The 17,885-nt window shown below is 35.7% G+C and overlaps 2 protein-coding genes across 4 annotated transcripts in view; one reads left to right on the forward strand and one right to left on the reverse strand.

Annotated features, from left to right (window-relative positions):
• LOC101887237 (uncharacterized) overlaps positions 1-13,988 on the forward strand; it is a 98,881-nt gene extending 84,893 nt beyond the window's left edge. For 2 of the 3 annotated variants that reach the window (XM_011295291.3, XM_005186050.4), the window contains exons 6-11: positions 3,038-3,251; positions 3,317-3,810; positions 4,008-4,918; positions 4,997-5,202; positions 12,614-12,756; positions 12,843-13,988. In XM_011295291.3, the coding sequence (XP_011293593.2) occupies positions 3,038-3,251; positions 3,317-3,810; positions 4,008-4,918; positions 4,997-5,202; positions 12,614-12,756; positions 12,843-13,479 (2,605 nt within the window). In that variant the 3' untranslated portion in view covers positions 13,480-13,988. The remainder of the gene's footprint in view (positions 1-3,037; positions 3,252-3,316; positions 3,811-4,007; positions 4,919-4,996; positions 5,203-12,613; positions 12,757-12,842) is intronic. The other variant, XM_059126586.1, reaches the window with a different exon arrangement.
• LOC101894940 (uncharacterized) overlaps positions 1-17,885 on the reverse strand; it is a 193,321-nt gene that overhangs the window by 168,618 nt on the left and 6,818 nt on the right. Inside the window, exon 3 of the mRNA XM_059126584.1 lies at positions 17,788-17,868. Coding sequence (XP_058982567.1) covers positions 17,788-17,868 — 81 coding nt within the window. The remainder of the gene's footprint in view (positions 1-17,787; positions 17,869-17,885) is intronic.

Consider the following 17,885-nt stretch of genomic DNA (forward strand, 5'->3'; position numbering starts at 1 on the left):
GATTTTTGTATTCAATCGCCTTGAATTGCTAAACAATTCACACATACTTTCACACAAATATTCTCTCTGGCATGTTCACTTGCTTTGACGTCTGCCCTTATTCCGGTCGACCCTGCTCTCGATCTTTGATAAAAACGAGTAAGAAAGAGTTTTGGAAAATTCAGTATAGAAAAACTTTAAACTCATATGCTCTGTTCCAGAACTGCAGGAATGTAAACGTATTTACTACGATAAACAATATTTTATTCAGGATCGGAATAAAAGCCTATTGTTTTTGAAGATGTACGTTTATGGGTTCAAATGGCCCAAAAATTTAAAAAATTCCTGATTTTTTTTTTTACAGGTCACAATTAAAAACAGTAGACACGGAATTTTGTATTAGGTTAGAGTTTAGGACAGGGCAGAAGTGTACCGTTTTGGAAGACCATTGGATTATATTTAGAGAGTAAAAAAACCACAACTTTTGTGTGAAATTGTTTTCAATACCTATCAGCACGACAGACAGCGTAAATATAGGGCAAATACTCATTTGTGTGTAACGAAATCTGCTAAAATGGCACGACCATAGCCTTTGCATACTTGCTTATATACAGGCTGAGATGAAAAAACTACAACCAACTTCAGACTACTGTCATTTCTAAGCCACCTGTCCGACAGCTGTAAAAATTATTCCAGTGACAGCTCATTATATTGTTTAAAAGCGTACAAAAACATATTGGTGAGAATTTTCCAGAAAAAAAGTTATTCGTGATGGAGTTCAAGCGTGATAGTGTGATTTCTTCATATTTGGCTGAAAAGCACGGCAAATATTGAAGGCCATAATTCGTGCCAAAGGTGACCAATTCGAACAAATCTAAACTTATTCTAAAATTTGATGCTATTTCCGACATTTTTTGCTTTCATTCAATAAAATTAAAAAAAAAGTAAAAATTATGGCGTTTGACTTTGTTGCAGTTTTTTATCTCAGCCTGTATATAAATGTATGTATATTTGTCCTTATTGTCCATTTTCGCACCTGATCTAATTTTTATACCCTCCACCATTGTATGGAGGTTATATTAAGTTTGTCATTCCGTTTGTAACACCTCGAAATAGACATTTTAGACCCTACAAAGTATAAATATTCTTGATCAGCATAAAATTCTATGTCGATTTATCAATGCCCGTCCGTCTGTCCGTCTGTGGAAATTACTCTAGCTTCCGCACGAAATGAAGTAGGTTGAAAAAATTTTACTCAAATGTGTATTATATCTGCAGAATTTTTGATATTGAAAATGGGCCATGTAGTTCCACGTCTTCATATAAAGATATTTTGATGTTTTTTTTTTATTTACCGGAATTGTTTCAAAATTGGTATTTAAAGTTCATAATAGATGCTACAGCATAAAACAGAAAATGGGCCATGTAGATCCACGTCTTCGTATAGCCCACATATAACGGTACCTCCCGATATGCGGTATTTTGATGATTTTAGCGACATTATTTACCGGAATTGTTTCAAAATTCATATTTAAAGTTCGTAATAGATACTACGGCTAAAGACAGAAAATGGGCCACGTAGGTCCACGTCTTCGTATAGCCCCCATATAACGGTATCCCCTGATATTCGGTATTTTGATGATTTTAGCGACATTATTTACCGGAATTGTTTCAATTTTGGTATTTGAAGTTCGTAATGGGTATTACATCCTAGGACAGAAAATGTGCCATGTAGGTCGACGTCTTCGTATAGCCCCCATATAACGGTAACTTCCGATATTGGGTATTCTGATGATTTTAGAGACATTATTTTCCGGAACTATTTCAAATTTTGTATTTGAAGTTCGTAATGAATACTACAGCCTATGACAGAAAATTGTCTGTGCAGGCCCACGTCTTCGTACAGCCCCCATACGGACTGTACCCCCGTTTTATAACCCCCATGGTACCTCCCTGTATTCGGTATTTTGATGATTTTAGCTACATTATGAGCAGATTTTTTTTTTTTTTTTTTTTTTGAAGTTTCGCATTTGAATATTGTAATGGCTTGTGACAAAAGTTGCCATTGCAGATCCACGTCGTCGTATAGACCATAATATACGGCTATATTCGGTATTTTTAAGATTTTTACAGAATTTTTAACGGATTTTATTTTTTGATAAATTGTTAAATTTGTACCAAATGGTGGAGGGTATTCAAAGTTCTTGTTTGTTTTATCAAAATGCTACGCTATAGAAAGTTCGAACTATATCGGTTACACCCTTAGTGAATATGAAATATTTATTCGAGCTGGAGGAGGTACCAGAAGTAGTGGGCTATTGGGATATTAGATATTTTCCCACCTAACAAAGGCCTGACAAATATATTGCGATATACTAAGGAAGTGGATCGATATAACCCATCTTCGTTAAATTATTTCGGATTTTATAAGCGCTACGATTATTCATCGTCCCTTTGTTTGGACCGTACCAGAATTTTGAAACAAATCAGGAGTGTATGATTAGAGACTTATAATTTTTTTAATAACATGAAATTTGGTTGGGATCTTACCTATGGAAGTGAACGAATATGGCCCAACTGCCAAATATTAGATTTCGCAAAGTTCGAATTTCAACCCTTTGTGTGGAGGGAGAGATTGAGCGCGATAGCAATAGTAAGTTATTTAATTTTTCCGTCCATAATAATATTACTAATTTCATCCTTCCATTTGTAACACATCGAAATAATCGTCGGAGATCCTTTTAAATTTTCTAAAATCTTTGTGTAATATTTCGGACTTTAACGTGATTTCAACAGACGGACATCGTCGATTCTTCTGGGATTCATGTCCCAATCACGGTCCACCACCATTTTATTACGGTAAACCGTTGTTTTGTTTCGCATGTGCAGCTAAAATCCTATTATACAACATTTGAAAACTGAAGCATTTCCATTTATAGCCACAGCCACTTTGGACATTTCTGGCAGATATGTGAATAGCAAAGAGTGTTATTACAAAATCAAAACATTGGTCACTTTCATGACCACATTCATTCGATTTTATTCTTGATCATTGTAGCCCTTCATCCAGTTATGACCATTCCCAACAACAACAACATAGTCCCGAAATTGTCCTTATTGATGGCTCACCCCGACCGCCAAAGCATTCGCAACAGTTAACATTGATTGGATCCAAGCCACAAAACCAACAACAATATCACACAAAAACTATACAATTTCGTCCTTCGAAACCTGAGCATTTTTTCATATCAGAACAGGAGCACTCTGAACAGGTACAGCAGGCGACAAGTGCATTTACTAAAGTAAGACCCAAGCCAAATATTTCGTTTATTTTTAGCAACGTCCACGTCCCAGTGATAAGTACGCCCAAACAAAGAACCAACCACATCAATTGGAACAGGACCAAGGACAACATCAACTCCTGACCAAACCCAAGTATCGTGAGCGCATCAAACAAACACCAACACACATATTTGTTCTCAGCTCGACTGTGTCACCAAATGATGCTTCATTGAATACCTTGTCCCCAATTCTTTCCTCTGCAATATATCCACAACAACCCAGTGCCATACATCACCACTCCTTGTATACAAGGCCAGAACATAACCCATCTGCTCACAACATACGAAACAACGCGGCATTGGCCACCCCACCCCAAACACAGTCACAGTCACAACAACAACTGCCACTCGGCGAACAAATCCTTACAATTCCAGTTCACAATCTCTTTAGTGATTTACGAAATAATCAGCACAACAATCATCAACAACATCATCACCACCACTTTGCATCATCCCCACCACAGGGTATTCATTATCCTAAACTCAATGGGTAAGTAGGAGAAACTCTGCACCAAACTTCATTTAAGAGCATGGAAATTCCATGCTAACCGTGTCCTCACTTTGCTCGCCAGCACAATTTCTTCAACCACACAAAAGTGTTTCTTAAGACAACCATAGATTTTTTTAAGCAATTGCCTCCTCGTGAGATGACTTTGATTTATTTGATTTGAAACTCTTTTGTAACAGACCTTCAACGCCACAATATGCCGACTATCCTGTAGATGAACCGAAGCAATCCTTGGATGAAGACCACGACAATGAGTCGTACCGACAACCGGCGGCACAGTTGCCCCTAAAACCCACACTGGGGCCACCAACTCACGCCTTTGTTGTGGTTACAACCGCAGCACCCCCAACATACCACCAGCCTGTGATCCAAGAAAATTATGGCTCCACCGTTCGACCTCTGTACAAAAATAAACCGAATATCAAATTACAGCCCGTGACCAAGGAGAAGAATGTAAATTATCCAGTCATTAGGCAACCGAATCCAACGGCAAGACCTTCTCCTGCCCTAGTCTCAACAACTCCAAATACCATGATTGTGGATTCTGCTCCCAAATATGTTTACGTCAAAGAGGAATTTGGACAGAAACTGGCTACCCCTCCACCAATAAAACTGAAACCAGTGCAAAAATATGAAAACGATAATCACATTCCTACAAAACAACAGCCACACGACCAGCTGCAACACCTACAGCCACAACCACCGGTCGCCGGTCATGGACACAACGAACTCTCATCCACGGTGGAGTCCACCCCACCACAACGACACACTTTATCCGATCCAAACGAGCTGCCCGACATACGCACATCCTCACTGGCAGAAATATTGCACAAGTTACAAGAGAGCAACCACCTGCCGCATACCTTGACGCCGGACAACATTGACAATTCCATCAAAACCCTCATTCGTATATTGAACAATTTGAAGAAGACCCAAACGATTGTGGCCAATCCACCACAGCACCATGAGAGTTCCCCGGCCATTTCGCCGGATTATGATTATGCAACGGGTAGTGAGGAACAGGACCAGGATTTGCCGCACCAACAAGGTGATGTGCGTCTCCCCATACCAGTAGCAGCCAATACACCAAGTAAGGGCGGAAATTTGCCTACAACTTCAAGGTTTCAATAATGTTTGTATCGCTTATTATTATTATTTGTTTTTGTAGACAAACATCCCGGACCCAGTACTGGAAGACCCGGCATTGACTATCCAAACTATGCTGAAATACCTCAGACTTCATTTGACTGTTCGCAACAGCGGTACAAAGGATTTTTCGGAGATCCCGAAACAAATTGCCAAGTATGGCACTATTGTGATCTGAATGGCGGCAAGGCGTCTTTCCTCTGTCCGAATGGAACGATTTTCAGTCAGGTATATTTTTTATACATTTTAGACCCCACAAAGTATATTACGTCTGCAGGATTATTCACCGGAAATGTTGCAAATTTGATACTAAATACTAAAATCTGTGACAGAAAATTGTCTGTGCAGGTCTACGTCTACGTATATCCCCCCATATAAGATTTTTAAGATTAGTTTATAAATTATAGCTTTTTTCCCAGCCTTTTTACATTTTAGGCTACTATCCACTTTTATAAAAAGTCCCTCAGCAACAGCAGCATTTAAAATAAAAAAATAAAAACAAGTAAGCAAAGGCTATAGCCATGCGGGGCCGACCATGTGATACCCTACAACATCACAATATGATGAAGCCCCCTTATGTAACAATCGAATTTGGAAGATTTCGCTTTTGAAATGATGTCATAGAGCCCCGCCCAGATATTAGCCTTATCTTTTTGTACGGGGCATTTGCCCAATATTTAAGCACACTTCGCACGAATGTTGTGGTCCATTTCACAGCTAAATATAATCCGATGGTCATCCAAAATGCTAGACTTCTTCCCTGTCCTTAACTCTCTTCTGATACAAAATTCCGCGTCGATTGGTTTTCAATTATGATCTGTAGAGCGACTGCAAACTCAGGAACAATTTTTTGGTCCATTTAAACCTCTAAATCTTCAAAAACAATGGGCTTTGATTCTGACCCAAACCCTACACTGATATAAAAGTTATACTTTATTTTACCCGCTAAATATTTTCCGATGACTGTACAAATTGGCTTCGACCCAGCTCTAAGCTCTAACTTCATGCAAAATTCCGCTGCTTTATAATTGTAGCCTGTATAGCAACACAAAAATCAGAAAATAATTTTGGTCAATTTTAACCCCAAAATATTTTGAAATCATCTCTAAAAACAATACGCTTTTATTCTGAACCTACCCCCAACTCCATTTTCCATTTCGTGAATAATAAATATTTTCCGATGACTGTACAAATTGGCTTCGACCCAGCCCTAAATTTGAATAATAAATATTTTCCGATGACTGTACAAATTGGCTTCAACTCCAAATTCATGCAAAATCCGGTTGGTTTATAATTGTGGCCTGTAGAGCAACAGCAAAATAAGAATTTTTTGGTCAATTTTAACCCCTAAATATTTTGCAATCATCTCTAAAAACAATACGCTTCTATTCTGACCCTATCCCCAACTCTATTTTTTATTTCGTGAGGATCGTACCATAATTGCGATCTGTAGCGTAATTACAAATTAACATGGACAGAGGGATGGACGCGAGATGGGAAGATCCATATACTTAACTTATAATACCCAACACATAGTGTTGTAGGGTATAAAAACAAGCCCAATTCGACGAAAAGTATAAAATCATTGAATGATTTTTCCAACCTGGATTGCAGAGTCCAACATTTTTGCAGAAGTTACAGTAAACATGACCCCGACTCCACATATATCTCCTACTTCATTGTGCGACAAATTTCATTTTTTTCAATAATTACAACAAGTATCCAATAGAATATTAAAGTAGATTTATGATTGGAAGACACGTTTATATAATGATAGGGCTTTATTGGCCTTTTTCAAAATATATTTATACTTCCGACATTTTTTAAACCATTGATTCTTGAAGTAATTCGAGGCTCTCTATAAATTGTGAAAAGTCAATAGAAAATATTTGCGAAATAAATCTCTAAATATTGGGTTCCCTTGGCATATGGTCGAGGATATATAATGATCTTAAAAAATTCTCAAAATAAATCGAAAATGTTTTGGGCTTTTGGGTTTTATAAATTGTGGTTTGAATTTTGGGGTTATATAAATATACGTAATTTTTATTAAACTTACAATAATGAAATTGAGCACTTTTTGCAAAAAAAGTTTATATTGGGAATTTAAGTGAAGTGGATCATACAAACTATGATCCAAATAACATTGTTGTATAGTGCATGATATGACTTCGATAAGGATTATATTAAAAAATGGATATACTGGACCTAGTTTCACCGAATGGTAAAATTCTGTTGAATATAAAAAAAATCTATTCAATTTGGGATGGTGTTACATATATGGCGAGCAATAACCGTAACATCGGATGAAGATGTTACAGCCGTGTATCGAAGCTATATAAAAATCTGAACCGGTCTCGATAAAATTTGGCAAAGGTATCTAATGCTCGGTTTCAAATATCATTGTTGAGGAGTGCATATTACGCATGTAAGGTTCTTTTACACCAAGTTGGATGAAACATACATATGTGAGCTATATCTATAACTGAAACGATTTTTACAAAAATGTGAAGCGCTTGCTTTTAGACCGAATTCCGTCGTAAGTGCCAAAATTCAGTCCATTTGGGCTGATATTAGGTGTACAAAAATAGTGAAATCGGATCAAGATATATATGGGAGTTATATCCAAATCTGAACCGATCTAGACAAAATTTTAAACACTAATTTCTGAGCGGTATCTGATATCTGGTCCTAAAGTTTATTGTTGTGGAGTGCATATTTCGCATGTTAGGGACTTTAACACAAAATAGGATAAAACATATTTATGGGGCTATAGCTATATCAGAACCGATTTTCACCAAATTTGAAGTACTTGTTTCTATGATGAATTCAGTCGGAATTGCCGAAATTCAGGTCATTTGGGCTGGTGTTAGCCATTTGGTGCACAATAAACCCGATAAAGATATATAACTATATCCTAATCTGAACTGGTACCAAATATCATTCTTGTGTAGTGCATATTACGCATGTTAGGGACTTAAAATCCGAAATCGGATGAAAAATATATATGAGAGCTATGTTTATATCTGAACCGATCTTCTCCAAATAGGATTCATCCATTGGCCAAACTAATATTATTTGCAAAATTTGATCTCTTTCGGATAATAAATGCGACCTGCATTTTGTTCACAAAAATACGGACTGACATGCGTAAAACGACTCAGAAAGAAGAAGAAGATCTTCGAAAATAATTATGTGTCTATCTCGCTTCCTTCTTTATGTTACAAACAAATGCACAAAGACATAATATTTTAATAACAGATACACAATTAAATTGACATTTTTTATTTTTATATTTAAAATAATAGTTTCCCAACTGAAGAAACCAATCAAGTGTTGCCACAACATTTTTTTTATACCCTACAACACTATGTGTTGGGGGTATTATAAGTTTGATTGGGCCAAAAATTATGTAACACCACGAAATATTGATTTCCCACATAGGAAAGTATATATGGATCTTCCTATCTCGCCGAGCTGAGTCGATCTAGCTATGTATGTCCGTCCGTCCGTCTGTCCATGTTAATTTGTAATCACTCTACAGGTCGCAATTATGGCCCGATCTTCACGAAATTTGGAATGGAGGTGGGGCTAGGGTCAGAATAGAACCCTATTTCTTTTGGTGATGATCGCATAATATTCAGGGGTTGAAATGGACCAAAAACTGAAAAAATTCCTGATTTTGCACTTGCTCTACAGAACGCAATTATAGCCCAATCGACGCGGAATTTCGCATGTAGCTAGAGTTTAGGGCGGGGAAGAAGCCTACCCATTTGGGTGGTCATCGGATAATATTTAGCGGGTAAAATAGACCATATCTTTATTGTTGAAAAAATTCAAAATTTTTCATTAAACCGCGAATATTTTAAATCCCGGCGAAATCACAAAGCCATGACAAGGTTACTTCTAATCTTTACATTGATGTTAACATCCAACAAAACGGATATATAGCAAAATATGTGCGATATATATTTCTATCAAAGAAGATATGCTTGAAAGATCTCTTATATGTCGAGAACGGCTGAACTGATTTCGACAGTTCTCATTAATTCAGAATGGCCTCTTGGCAGGAAAGAAAAAACGTCTAAAAAAATCGCATAAAAATATCTCTCTAAAGATGAAAATATTGATTTTGTAAAATTTTCTCATATTTTTTCAATTTTGTCATATTTTTGGCATATTTTCATTTTAAATTCAACATTTTGTAATATTTCTACAGCTAACACAACTAAGTAGTTAGGATATCAGGATATCATATACAGATCGCATTTATGGCCCGATGCTTACGAAATTTTGCATGGAGATAAGATGAGGGTCAGAATAAAAGCCTATTCTTTTTGGAGATGATCGCCATATATTTTGGGGTTGAAATGGACCAAAAAACTGCAAAATTGTCAGCAGGTCGTAATTATCGCCCGATCCTCATGCACATTTGAATGGGGGTTACCGGACATTGCAAAAGCCAAGCAGTTTTGGATGGCCATCCAAAAATATTCAATGTGTGAAGGAGTTTGCCAACTTTTGTAGACAAAATAAGAAAATGTCCATTCCAGTGACTTTTTGGAGAATTCACTTCTGACTATTTCGTTAAGGCTGATTTCGTTGAAGAATATAGTCAAATGTCTGTATCTCATATAGATGCGTTTCAGTCAAAAACCAATAATAAATGTAATTCTTTTGCCACTTCTGAGAGATTATAGGTCTTTGGGAAATATTGGTTCCAGATCTAGGAAGACCATTTACGTGCAACATCTACCAATAAATTAGAATATCTTGTGGAATTCTTTCGAGTATCTCGCCTATATAAACTGTATCGTTTATTATAGTGTTGTAGGGTATTCAACGGTCGGCCCCACTCGACTGTAGCCTTTGCTTACTTGTTTTTTTTTTTTTTTTGAAAATTGATCAAAAAATTTGAAAATATTTCTCCAAACATTTTCTTGATATATAATCGAAATAGAGATTTATTTTCATTGGTGGAAATTGATGTAGAATATTTTTGTCTTTAACGTCATCCTTCTAAAATTATGTTTTTAGGACTTTTATAAAATTCCGGCGTTTAGGTAAGATTTAGAAGGGCGCAAAGAAATTGTTATTTAAAATTGAATCTATTGTGTTGGTCAAACGGATAGAGGTAGAATTCTGAAATTTGGGGTGAAAAAGGAGAGTAGGACGAATGAACTAAAGTTTTATTGAAATTTGAACTAAAAGAGCACTAGAAGTACTGTGCTTTTAGAAGTACTAGATTCTAGTATTCTTTTACATTTGGTATTATGCGGACGGATAGAGCTAAACTGAAGACATAAGGTATACGAATTTAGTTGGGGACCTACGCTTGATATAAGGATGTGGTTTTTGAAATGTGTAACAAGTGTAAGAACTGTACTAAATGGTTCTAAATTTGTAGGGTTGAAATTTGAAGATGGTTTTGAAAATATGTACGAAAAAGTTTGTAAAGTACAAAATGGTACCAAATTTAGTATATGGAATATGGATAGAGCTGGAAATCTGAAATTGGGTACTAAGGTAAATTTTTGTGAGATGGGCTCGAGATATGGTGGTGGATTTTGAAAAACGTACCCAAAAGTAAGAAAATTACTAAATGGTATCAAATTTGGTATTTAGGGAAGATATAGAGTTGGTAGTCTGTAAGGTAAGGTAGAGGCAGAGTTGGTAAGTTTGGAATTAAAGTATTTGATGTTGAATGGGTTTGATGAACCGAAAGTTTTTATGGAAATTCAAACAATAAATGTTATACGGCAATGTAAGAAGAGTAATGAAAGAAATGTTGATATGAAGAAATGTATGAAGTAAGTGTAAAAACTGTACTTAATCGTACAAAATGTGTTACAATTTGGTTTTGGGTGAGTATAATACATTTTTTTCCATTCACCATTTAGTATAGAAAGAGAAAAGAAAACGGTACTAAATTTAGCATATAGCATGGAAATAAAAGTGGTATTGTAAATTTGTTTTAGGATAACAGTGAATGCGATTCATTTAGATAAGGAGTCAAATTTGGAAATTATTAAATAGTACTCTATTTGATATACAGAGTGAGATAAAAAAAAACTGCAACAAATTCAAACGCCGCAATATATTTTTTTTTAAGCTCTATTGAATGAAACCAAAAAAATTCGTAAATAGCATAAAATTTTAGAATAACTTTAGATTTGTTCGAATTGGTCACTTTTGGCCTTCAAACGGCCAATGAAACCGTCACACGCGTCCCGAATGTTGCTCTGCGGTATTTTGGCATTTGGATTGACATTTTGGTATTTTTTAGTGCCAACCTTGCTTTCCAAAATACTGAAGACACAATAGTCCAACGGATTGGTATCCGGAGACTTTGGCGGCTCTTTTGAGTCTATTTTCTTTCTGTGCGGTGTAAGTTCTTGCACTTTTTGGAATTTCAATGGATTTACCCCGAGCTCATTTTTCAATATTTGCCGAATGAAATATTGCGATATGTTCAGCTCACGAGCCATTTTTCGGCCACTGCGACGCGGGTTTCGATCAAGTCGCTTCTTAACTTTTTGAACCATTTCTGCTGATGTTGCTGTTTTCTTCCGTCCATTTCCTTGACGTCGGGCTACACAATATCACGGTAACGAGCGATGGTAGGAGACACAAAAGATTTATTCACATTTCAATGTTGGAGTGCTCTAACGATAGCCACTTGTGGTTTTCCACGAAATCACACTATCACGCTTGAATTCCATCGCGAATAACGAAATAATGACAGCAGTCTGAAGTTGGTTGCAGTTTTTTTATCTCACCCTGTATCACAGGGTGACAATCACATATTTTTATGAGATTTTATTTTAGATTTTATCCATTTTTGCCATTCCGAATTGGTGTGAATTCTCAAAATCTGAGCACTCGTTTTTGAGTTATAGCGCAGTAACTAACATCACTTTCTTTTATATATACATTATATATAGATTACAAATGGAATCTAACGAAAATGCAAATAATTCGAGTTATAACAGTAATTTTCTATTTTTTTTTTTTTTTTTCAGTTCCAACTGACTATCTTCGATTTATTTTGCAATTCTCAAAGTATAATATATTGTATGTTTTTGAATTTCCATTAAAAATTAATAAAACATTTTAAGTAGGAAATGGTCATTATGGTGGTTCATATATCATATGGTGGTTTAATTCTACTAGTAACGGCGTGAGCAAAATGTCGCAGTGATGCCCTGATCATTCCTGCTTAGAATACAACATGTTAATCCTGTTAGGATGCTCTTAAAAACATATATGATGATTGTTTTATTTATTTTAAATAAACATTCAAATTCAAAGACATTTTCTGAATAAAAAAAGAATGTGTAGCATATTTGCATTGGAGCTTTTTTGTCGGGTTGGGCTTCTTTATATGTACATGTTGGGGAATTGGCCATTTACAACAAATTTCCATATCCAATACAAACGAAACCTACAAATAAACAAATTCATTTACTCTGCTCCAGAACCTACCGGTTTTGCAATTTTTCCGTTATTGTAAAGGAAATATGGGTTATCGTAGTACAAATTTCTACATTTTTGCAATACTGGAACAGAGCAATTTCATATGACTTTCATAGATTTTTGTATCTACACTACTCATTTCTATTCTAATTTTTTATTTTAGATTGCCCTAACCTGCGATTGGTGGTTCAATGTTAAATGCGCCGCAACGGCACAACTATATGTGTTAAATGAGCGTTTGTACAAATACATCTTACCATTTACTCCTAAATTCCCGGAAGACTACAGTGGACCTCTGGTTGATAAGTGAGTGGTAACCAATTTTGTAAAATATATAGAAATAATTAACAATGTCATGTATATAACCTATGTACTTTTTTTCTGTTTAACAGGTATCTTGCGCTGAAATTCCAAGAGATGGAGGAAAAAATGCGCCTAGAAAAAGAGAAGGCATTGGAAGAAGCAGCTACAGAACAGGAAAATCAAGCAGAATCAACATCTGAAGACAGCAAGGAAGACAATAATTTGGAGGAAACTACAACGGAAAATGAATCACCCAACCCTCCTAAAGTATCGGTATTGCATAAACATGAAACCGTCAATTCGCAAGTAAGTGAGCAAAGTTCCGAAAGAAACCTTTTAATTGACGACGAAGTGGATGATATATCACAACGTGGCTCAATCGATACATTCGAAAGTACAACAATATCTAGTGTTGCCAACAAAGATTTGCCATTGAGTCTGAGACCAATTGTAGTATCTTCCACCGTCGAGCCGGATTACGATGAAGAAGAACAACAACACGATAATGATCAAAAAGACAACGACAATGAAAAGCCAGATAAAAACGAAGAAATTCTACAAGAAATAATAGTAAATATTCCCAAGAAGAATGAGCACTCCACGCCAACCTCCAAGGGAGAACACATGAAAATAACAGTAGAAAAAGTAGATGTAATTGAAATAAAACCCGATGGCGCCACTGGTCATTTAATACGTGAAATGATATTTAACAGTGAGACGAAATAATATAACTATTTCGGCAATATGTTATACTTTAGGAGACTGAAGACAAGCCAGCCAATCAGCAAACTAATCAAAACTTTCTCAACAAAGTACACATTATCCAAGTAGTGCTATTCTTTAATAAACCGTATGAAAATCTCCTAAAGAGTTATAATTCTATGGACTAGCAACAATTTCATACATCGTTCATATGCACACATATTTCATATTTTCATTGAACAAATTAAAAAGGCCCTGCACCATACTTTAATCATTTTCTGTATTTATTTATTAAAGAAAAAAAAACAATCGCGGCAAGTAAATCAAAATTATATTTGAAATTTTCACCTGAAACATAGTATTAATTCTCCACAACCATTCAGGAATGGCTACGAGAACTTGCCATATTTGATTTGTCTTTGTTAATAATTTCCATTTGAATAACATTTAGAATGATAAGTATTACCTATGTATATCGAAATCTTTATTATGTAAATATATTTTACACAACTTGTAGCATATACATTTTATGTTATCCAATATTTAATAAATAATTAATTTAAACAAAAAACATTTGTTTTGTTTTAATTTGTTGCCTTTTTAGGGCGCAGGTAATTTGTGAATGTATATTTGATACTTTTGGACCTACAAGGATGACATTGAAAATTAGAAACTAAAGAAGTCCCACGCATCTAACCAGTATACCAAGCGTTTCGCATTTGGTGAAGCGGCTTATCAGGCATACGAGATGCTATTCGAGACGAATCATTTTTAATCCAAAACGGTTTATAGTCTTAAAGTCGATAAATAAGAAGGAAGAAGCACTCATTTTATTATACCCTACACCATATAGTGGTAAGGGCATTATGTCTTTGTGCAGGGAGAAGGAAGCGAGATAGACCCATAGTCACTTTGAGGATCTTCATAGAATTATCTTTTGAGTCAATTTATGCATGTCAGTCCGTCCATGTATTCTTGTGAACAAAATGCAGGTCGCATTTATTATCCGATTAAGATGAAATTTTGCAAACAATATTAGTTTGTCCCAAGGACGAAATCTATTGAAATTGGTGATAGCTCCCATATATCTTCTACCGATTTCGGGTTAATTGTGCACCAAATGGCCAATATAAGTCCTAATGACATCCCACCAAATTCAGTCTAGAAGCAAGTACATATAATGTGAAGAAAATCGGTTTAGATATAGCTATAGCTCCCATATACATATATGTTTTATCCGATTTGGGGTTTTAAGTCCCTCACATGCGAAATATACATGCCACAAGAATGATATTTGGTACCGAACATCAGATACTGCTCCAAAATACCTCTGTCAAATTTTATCGAGATCGGTTGAGACTAGAATATAGCTCTCATATGCATTTTTAACCAATATCAGGTTTATTGGGCATCAAATGGCTAATATCAGCCAAAACGGACTGAATATTGGCCATTACGACTGAATTCATCCTAGAAACCAGTACTTAAAATTTGGTGTAAATCGGTTCAGATATAGCTATAGCTCCCATATATATTTTTCATCCGATTTGGTGATTAAGTACCTCATATTCGTAATATGCATTCGACAACAATAATATTTAGTACCAGATATCTTGCAGAGCTCGGAAATGCCTTTGCCAAATTTTATCGAGAACGGCTAAGATTTTAATATAGCTCCCATATATATCCTTAATCCGATTTCAGGTTTATTGTGCAAATAATTGCTAATATCAGCCCAAATAGAGAGAATTTCGGGACGCACGTTTGCACTCGCCTTTTCGATGTGATATCATGCACTCTATAGCAATGTTAATTGGTATAAAAGATTAAAATGTCTCCTACAAATATAGTGAAAATCGATTCAGAATTGGATATACCTCCTATATATTAGTTCTCTCTGAAACCAAATTATAACTGCTCTAAAGCAAAATGTTGATAGTTGGTATGATCTACTTCAAATCAGGGTTTCATATAATCAATCTTCTGGTTTATAGTCGAATATATAATAGGGTGCTAAAGTCTTACGTCAACATTTCTTATTTGAGGATATTCTCCCCAGGATGTGTTGTAAACAACTTCCTTTGACAAAGAAAAGACATTTCATACTTGTTAAAGTGACCCTTGAATTGGTTAGTGGTCGAAATTAGAGAAAATATAGCTTTATAAAATATAGCTTTATTTACCGATGACATGGAATGCGAATTCATCATTCATAACAAAAATATGAAATTAACGGGCAGCCAAAGCATGGAACACGCCAATGAATAAATAAAAAAAATAAATAAATACGATTAACTGCTTAATTGAATAAAGATGCGGGTAAGACCTTTAAACACATATAACTGAATTCCAGTCCAAAACTTTGTAGTGCTTGTGTCGGCACCACAGTTCGGGACCTCCGTTCAGTCGACCTACGGACCCAATCAGCGCGACGTCGTTGGTCACATCGAGAAAAATATGAATTGAGGGGGTTTTAACAACTCACACTTGAGTCCATTAATAATTCTATTTAAAAACTTGATGTCCCCTTGCTCCTCATGGAGTTAATTAATGTTATGTCTAGCAGAAGAATCATCAACTCACACATATGGAAAAACTTAGTCAGGAGTTCGGTCACCAGGGGCACACCATAAGCCGGTGTTCTTTCACAATTATTGTGGCTAGTGATGATAAATGGCAGACTCAAGGATCTGGAACAAAATGGCATATGCTGACGTGTTTCTGTTGAAATCCTGCAAACAGTCTCAGATCTAATGCAAGAAGCTCCCGTTAAAATAGCAAGGTGGGTACAAAGCAGCGACTAACCAACGTAAGCCACTTATGGTAGATGAAGTCACACTAAGCCTATGTCCAGAAGAGCTAATTATCTACATACTGATATCTAGGCACAAGTACTAAGAAAGGGGAATATTGGGGAGCACACGAAGAGGGGTTGAAGTGTACTTTATTTTTGCAAGAACCCTATAGGCAAGAGTTGGAGGCTAAAACCGCATATAATTATACCATCCGTTGTACCAGCGAATCATTAATAAAGAGCAAAGATTCGCAACATTACTGATCAGAGGTGCATTTCGGTGTACACCCCGAGCTACATCGGATACCCTGCTTCACTTTGATCATTAGGGCTGCAATTTTAGGGTATGTTGAACACATAGAAGAGGAGTCAAAACCAGTGATAGTATTTCACCACGGCTGAACTTCAAACCACTAGACACTCATATACCTGACAAGAATATCTGAACCCGTAACAAGCCTGAATTTCAGACAATCCTTCAAATTTAACAACTGTTGCGTACCATCAAATCTGTGTCAGTTTTGGAGTGTAGGAATGCATTAGAAAAAGTTAAGTCGTTCATCGACCTTTGTTGGGTTTCAGACCAACATCCCATCTCTGGTAATAATCAGCAGATGAAGACGTGGAAACGAGTGAATCTATATTGAAACCACCTAACTACCACATCTTCCGAGTGATATACAGATATTACTTAGTGAGATTGCAATAAAACTGGCTGATTGAATGGTGATTTAATGTATCCAAGAAAATTTGGCGAAATCAGACCTTAACTTGTAGTGTGAATCACCACAGGTCACTGTGCCAAGATGAGGAGGAAACTAAAACCGTCGAATGTTTACTCGTTATGGGGGAGAAAATTATGCACGATCTGCCTTCATTCTCCGACACAGGAAGAGCAGTCATTCTTTAGTTAGCTAGAAGACTAAAGTGGCTAAAGACAACATGGCAAAAGATCTTCGCGGATTTCAAAATTACTTTTATGGACCAGCAGGTCTTCGAGTGGAGTATTTGCCTCAATACAACTGCGAGTACCTTTAACCTAACCTAGGGATAGAGTTCAAAACTTTGGAGTTTATTAAAACTTTTTCATTTCTTTCATTATCTTAAATTTTGTTTGTAGATGTATATTTTTTTAAAGTATTTCTTTTATTATTCACCGTCAAATTTCAACTTCATTCAAGTAAATTTCTGATTGCTTGTTGTTGGGTATTATGCGTCCATTGATTTATTTTTGTATTTTATAACTCGATTTAAAATAGTGTAGTGTGATAAGTATTTTTAAGTTATTTGTATTTTCTACTTAGTATTGAGTGCCTTATTAATGCAATTAATTGGCCTTGGAGGCTTTAGAATTAAGAAAGAATTGAACAAAGAAAGAAAACTAAAATAACTACCTACCATATTATGAATTGGAGTTATGAAGAATATAACATTTAATTTTGATACTAAAATAATATACATTTATTAGGCACAATAAGTTAGCATGCTATTTTTTTTTTGGCCAGGTATCGATTGGCAAAATGGTTGAGTGCACTTACCTTCAACGCCCGTTTAACATCACTCCGAAAGCTATTTACATTCTGCAATGTAGTGGATATACCATCCTTGTGCCTTTTATTCTAAAATATGAAATATT

This window comes from Musca domestica, unplaced genomic scaffold, assembly GCF_030504385.1.
Source record: "Musca domestica strain aabys unplaced genomic scaffold, Musca_domestica.polishedcontigs.V.1.1 4, whole genome shotgun sequence".
In the NCBI taxonomy this organism is placed as follows: domain Eukaryota; kingdom Metazoa; phylum Arthropoda; class Insecta; order Diptera; family Muscidae; genus Musca; species Musca domestica.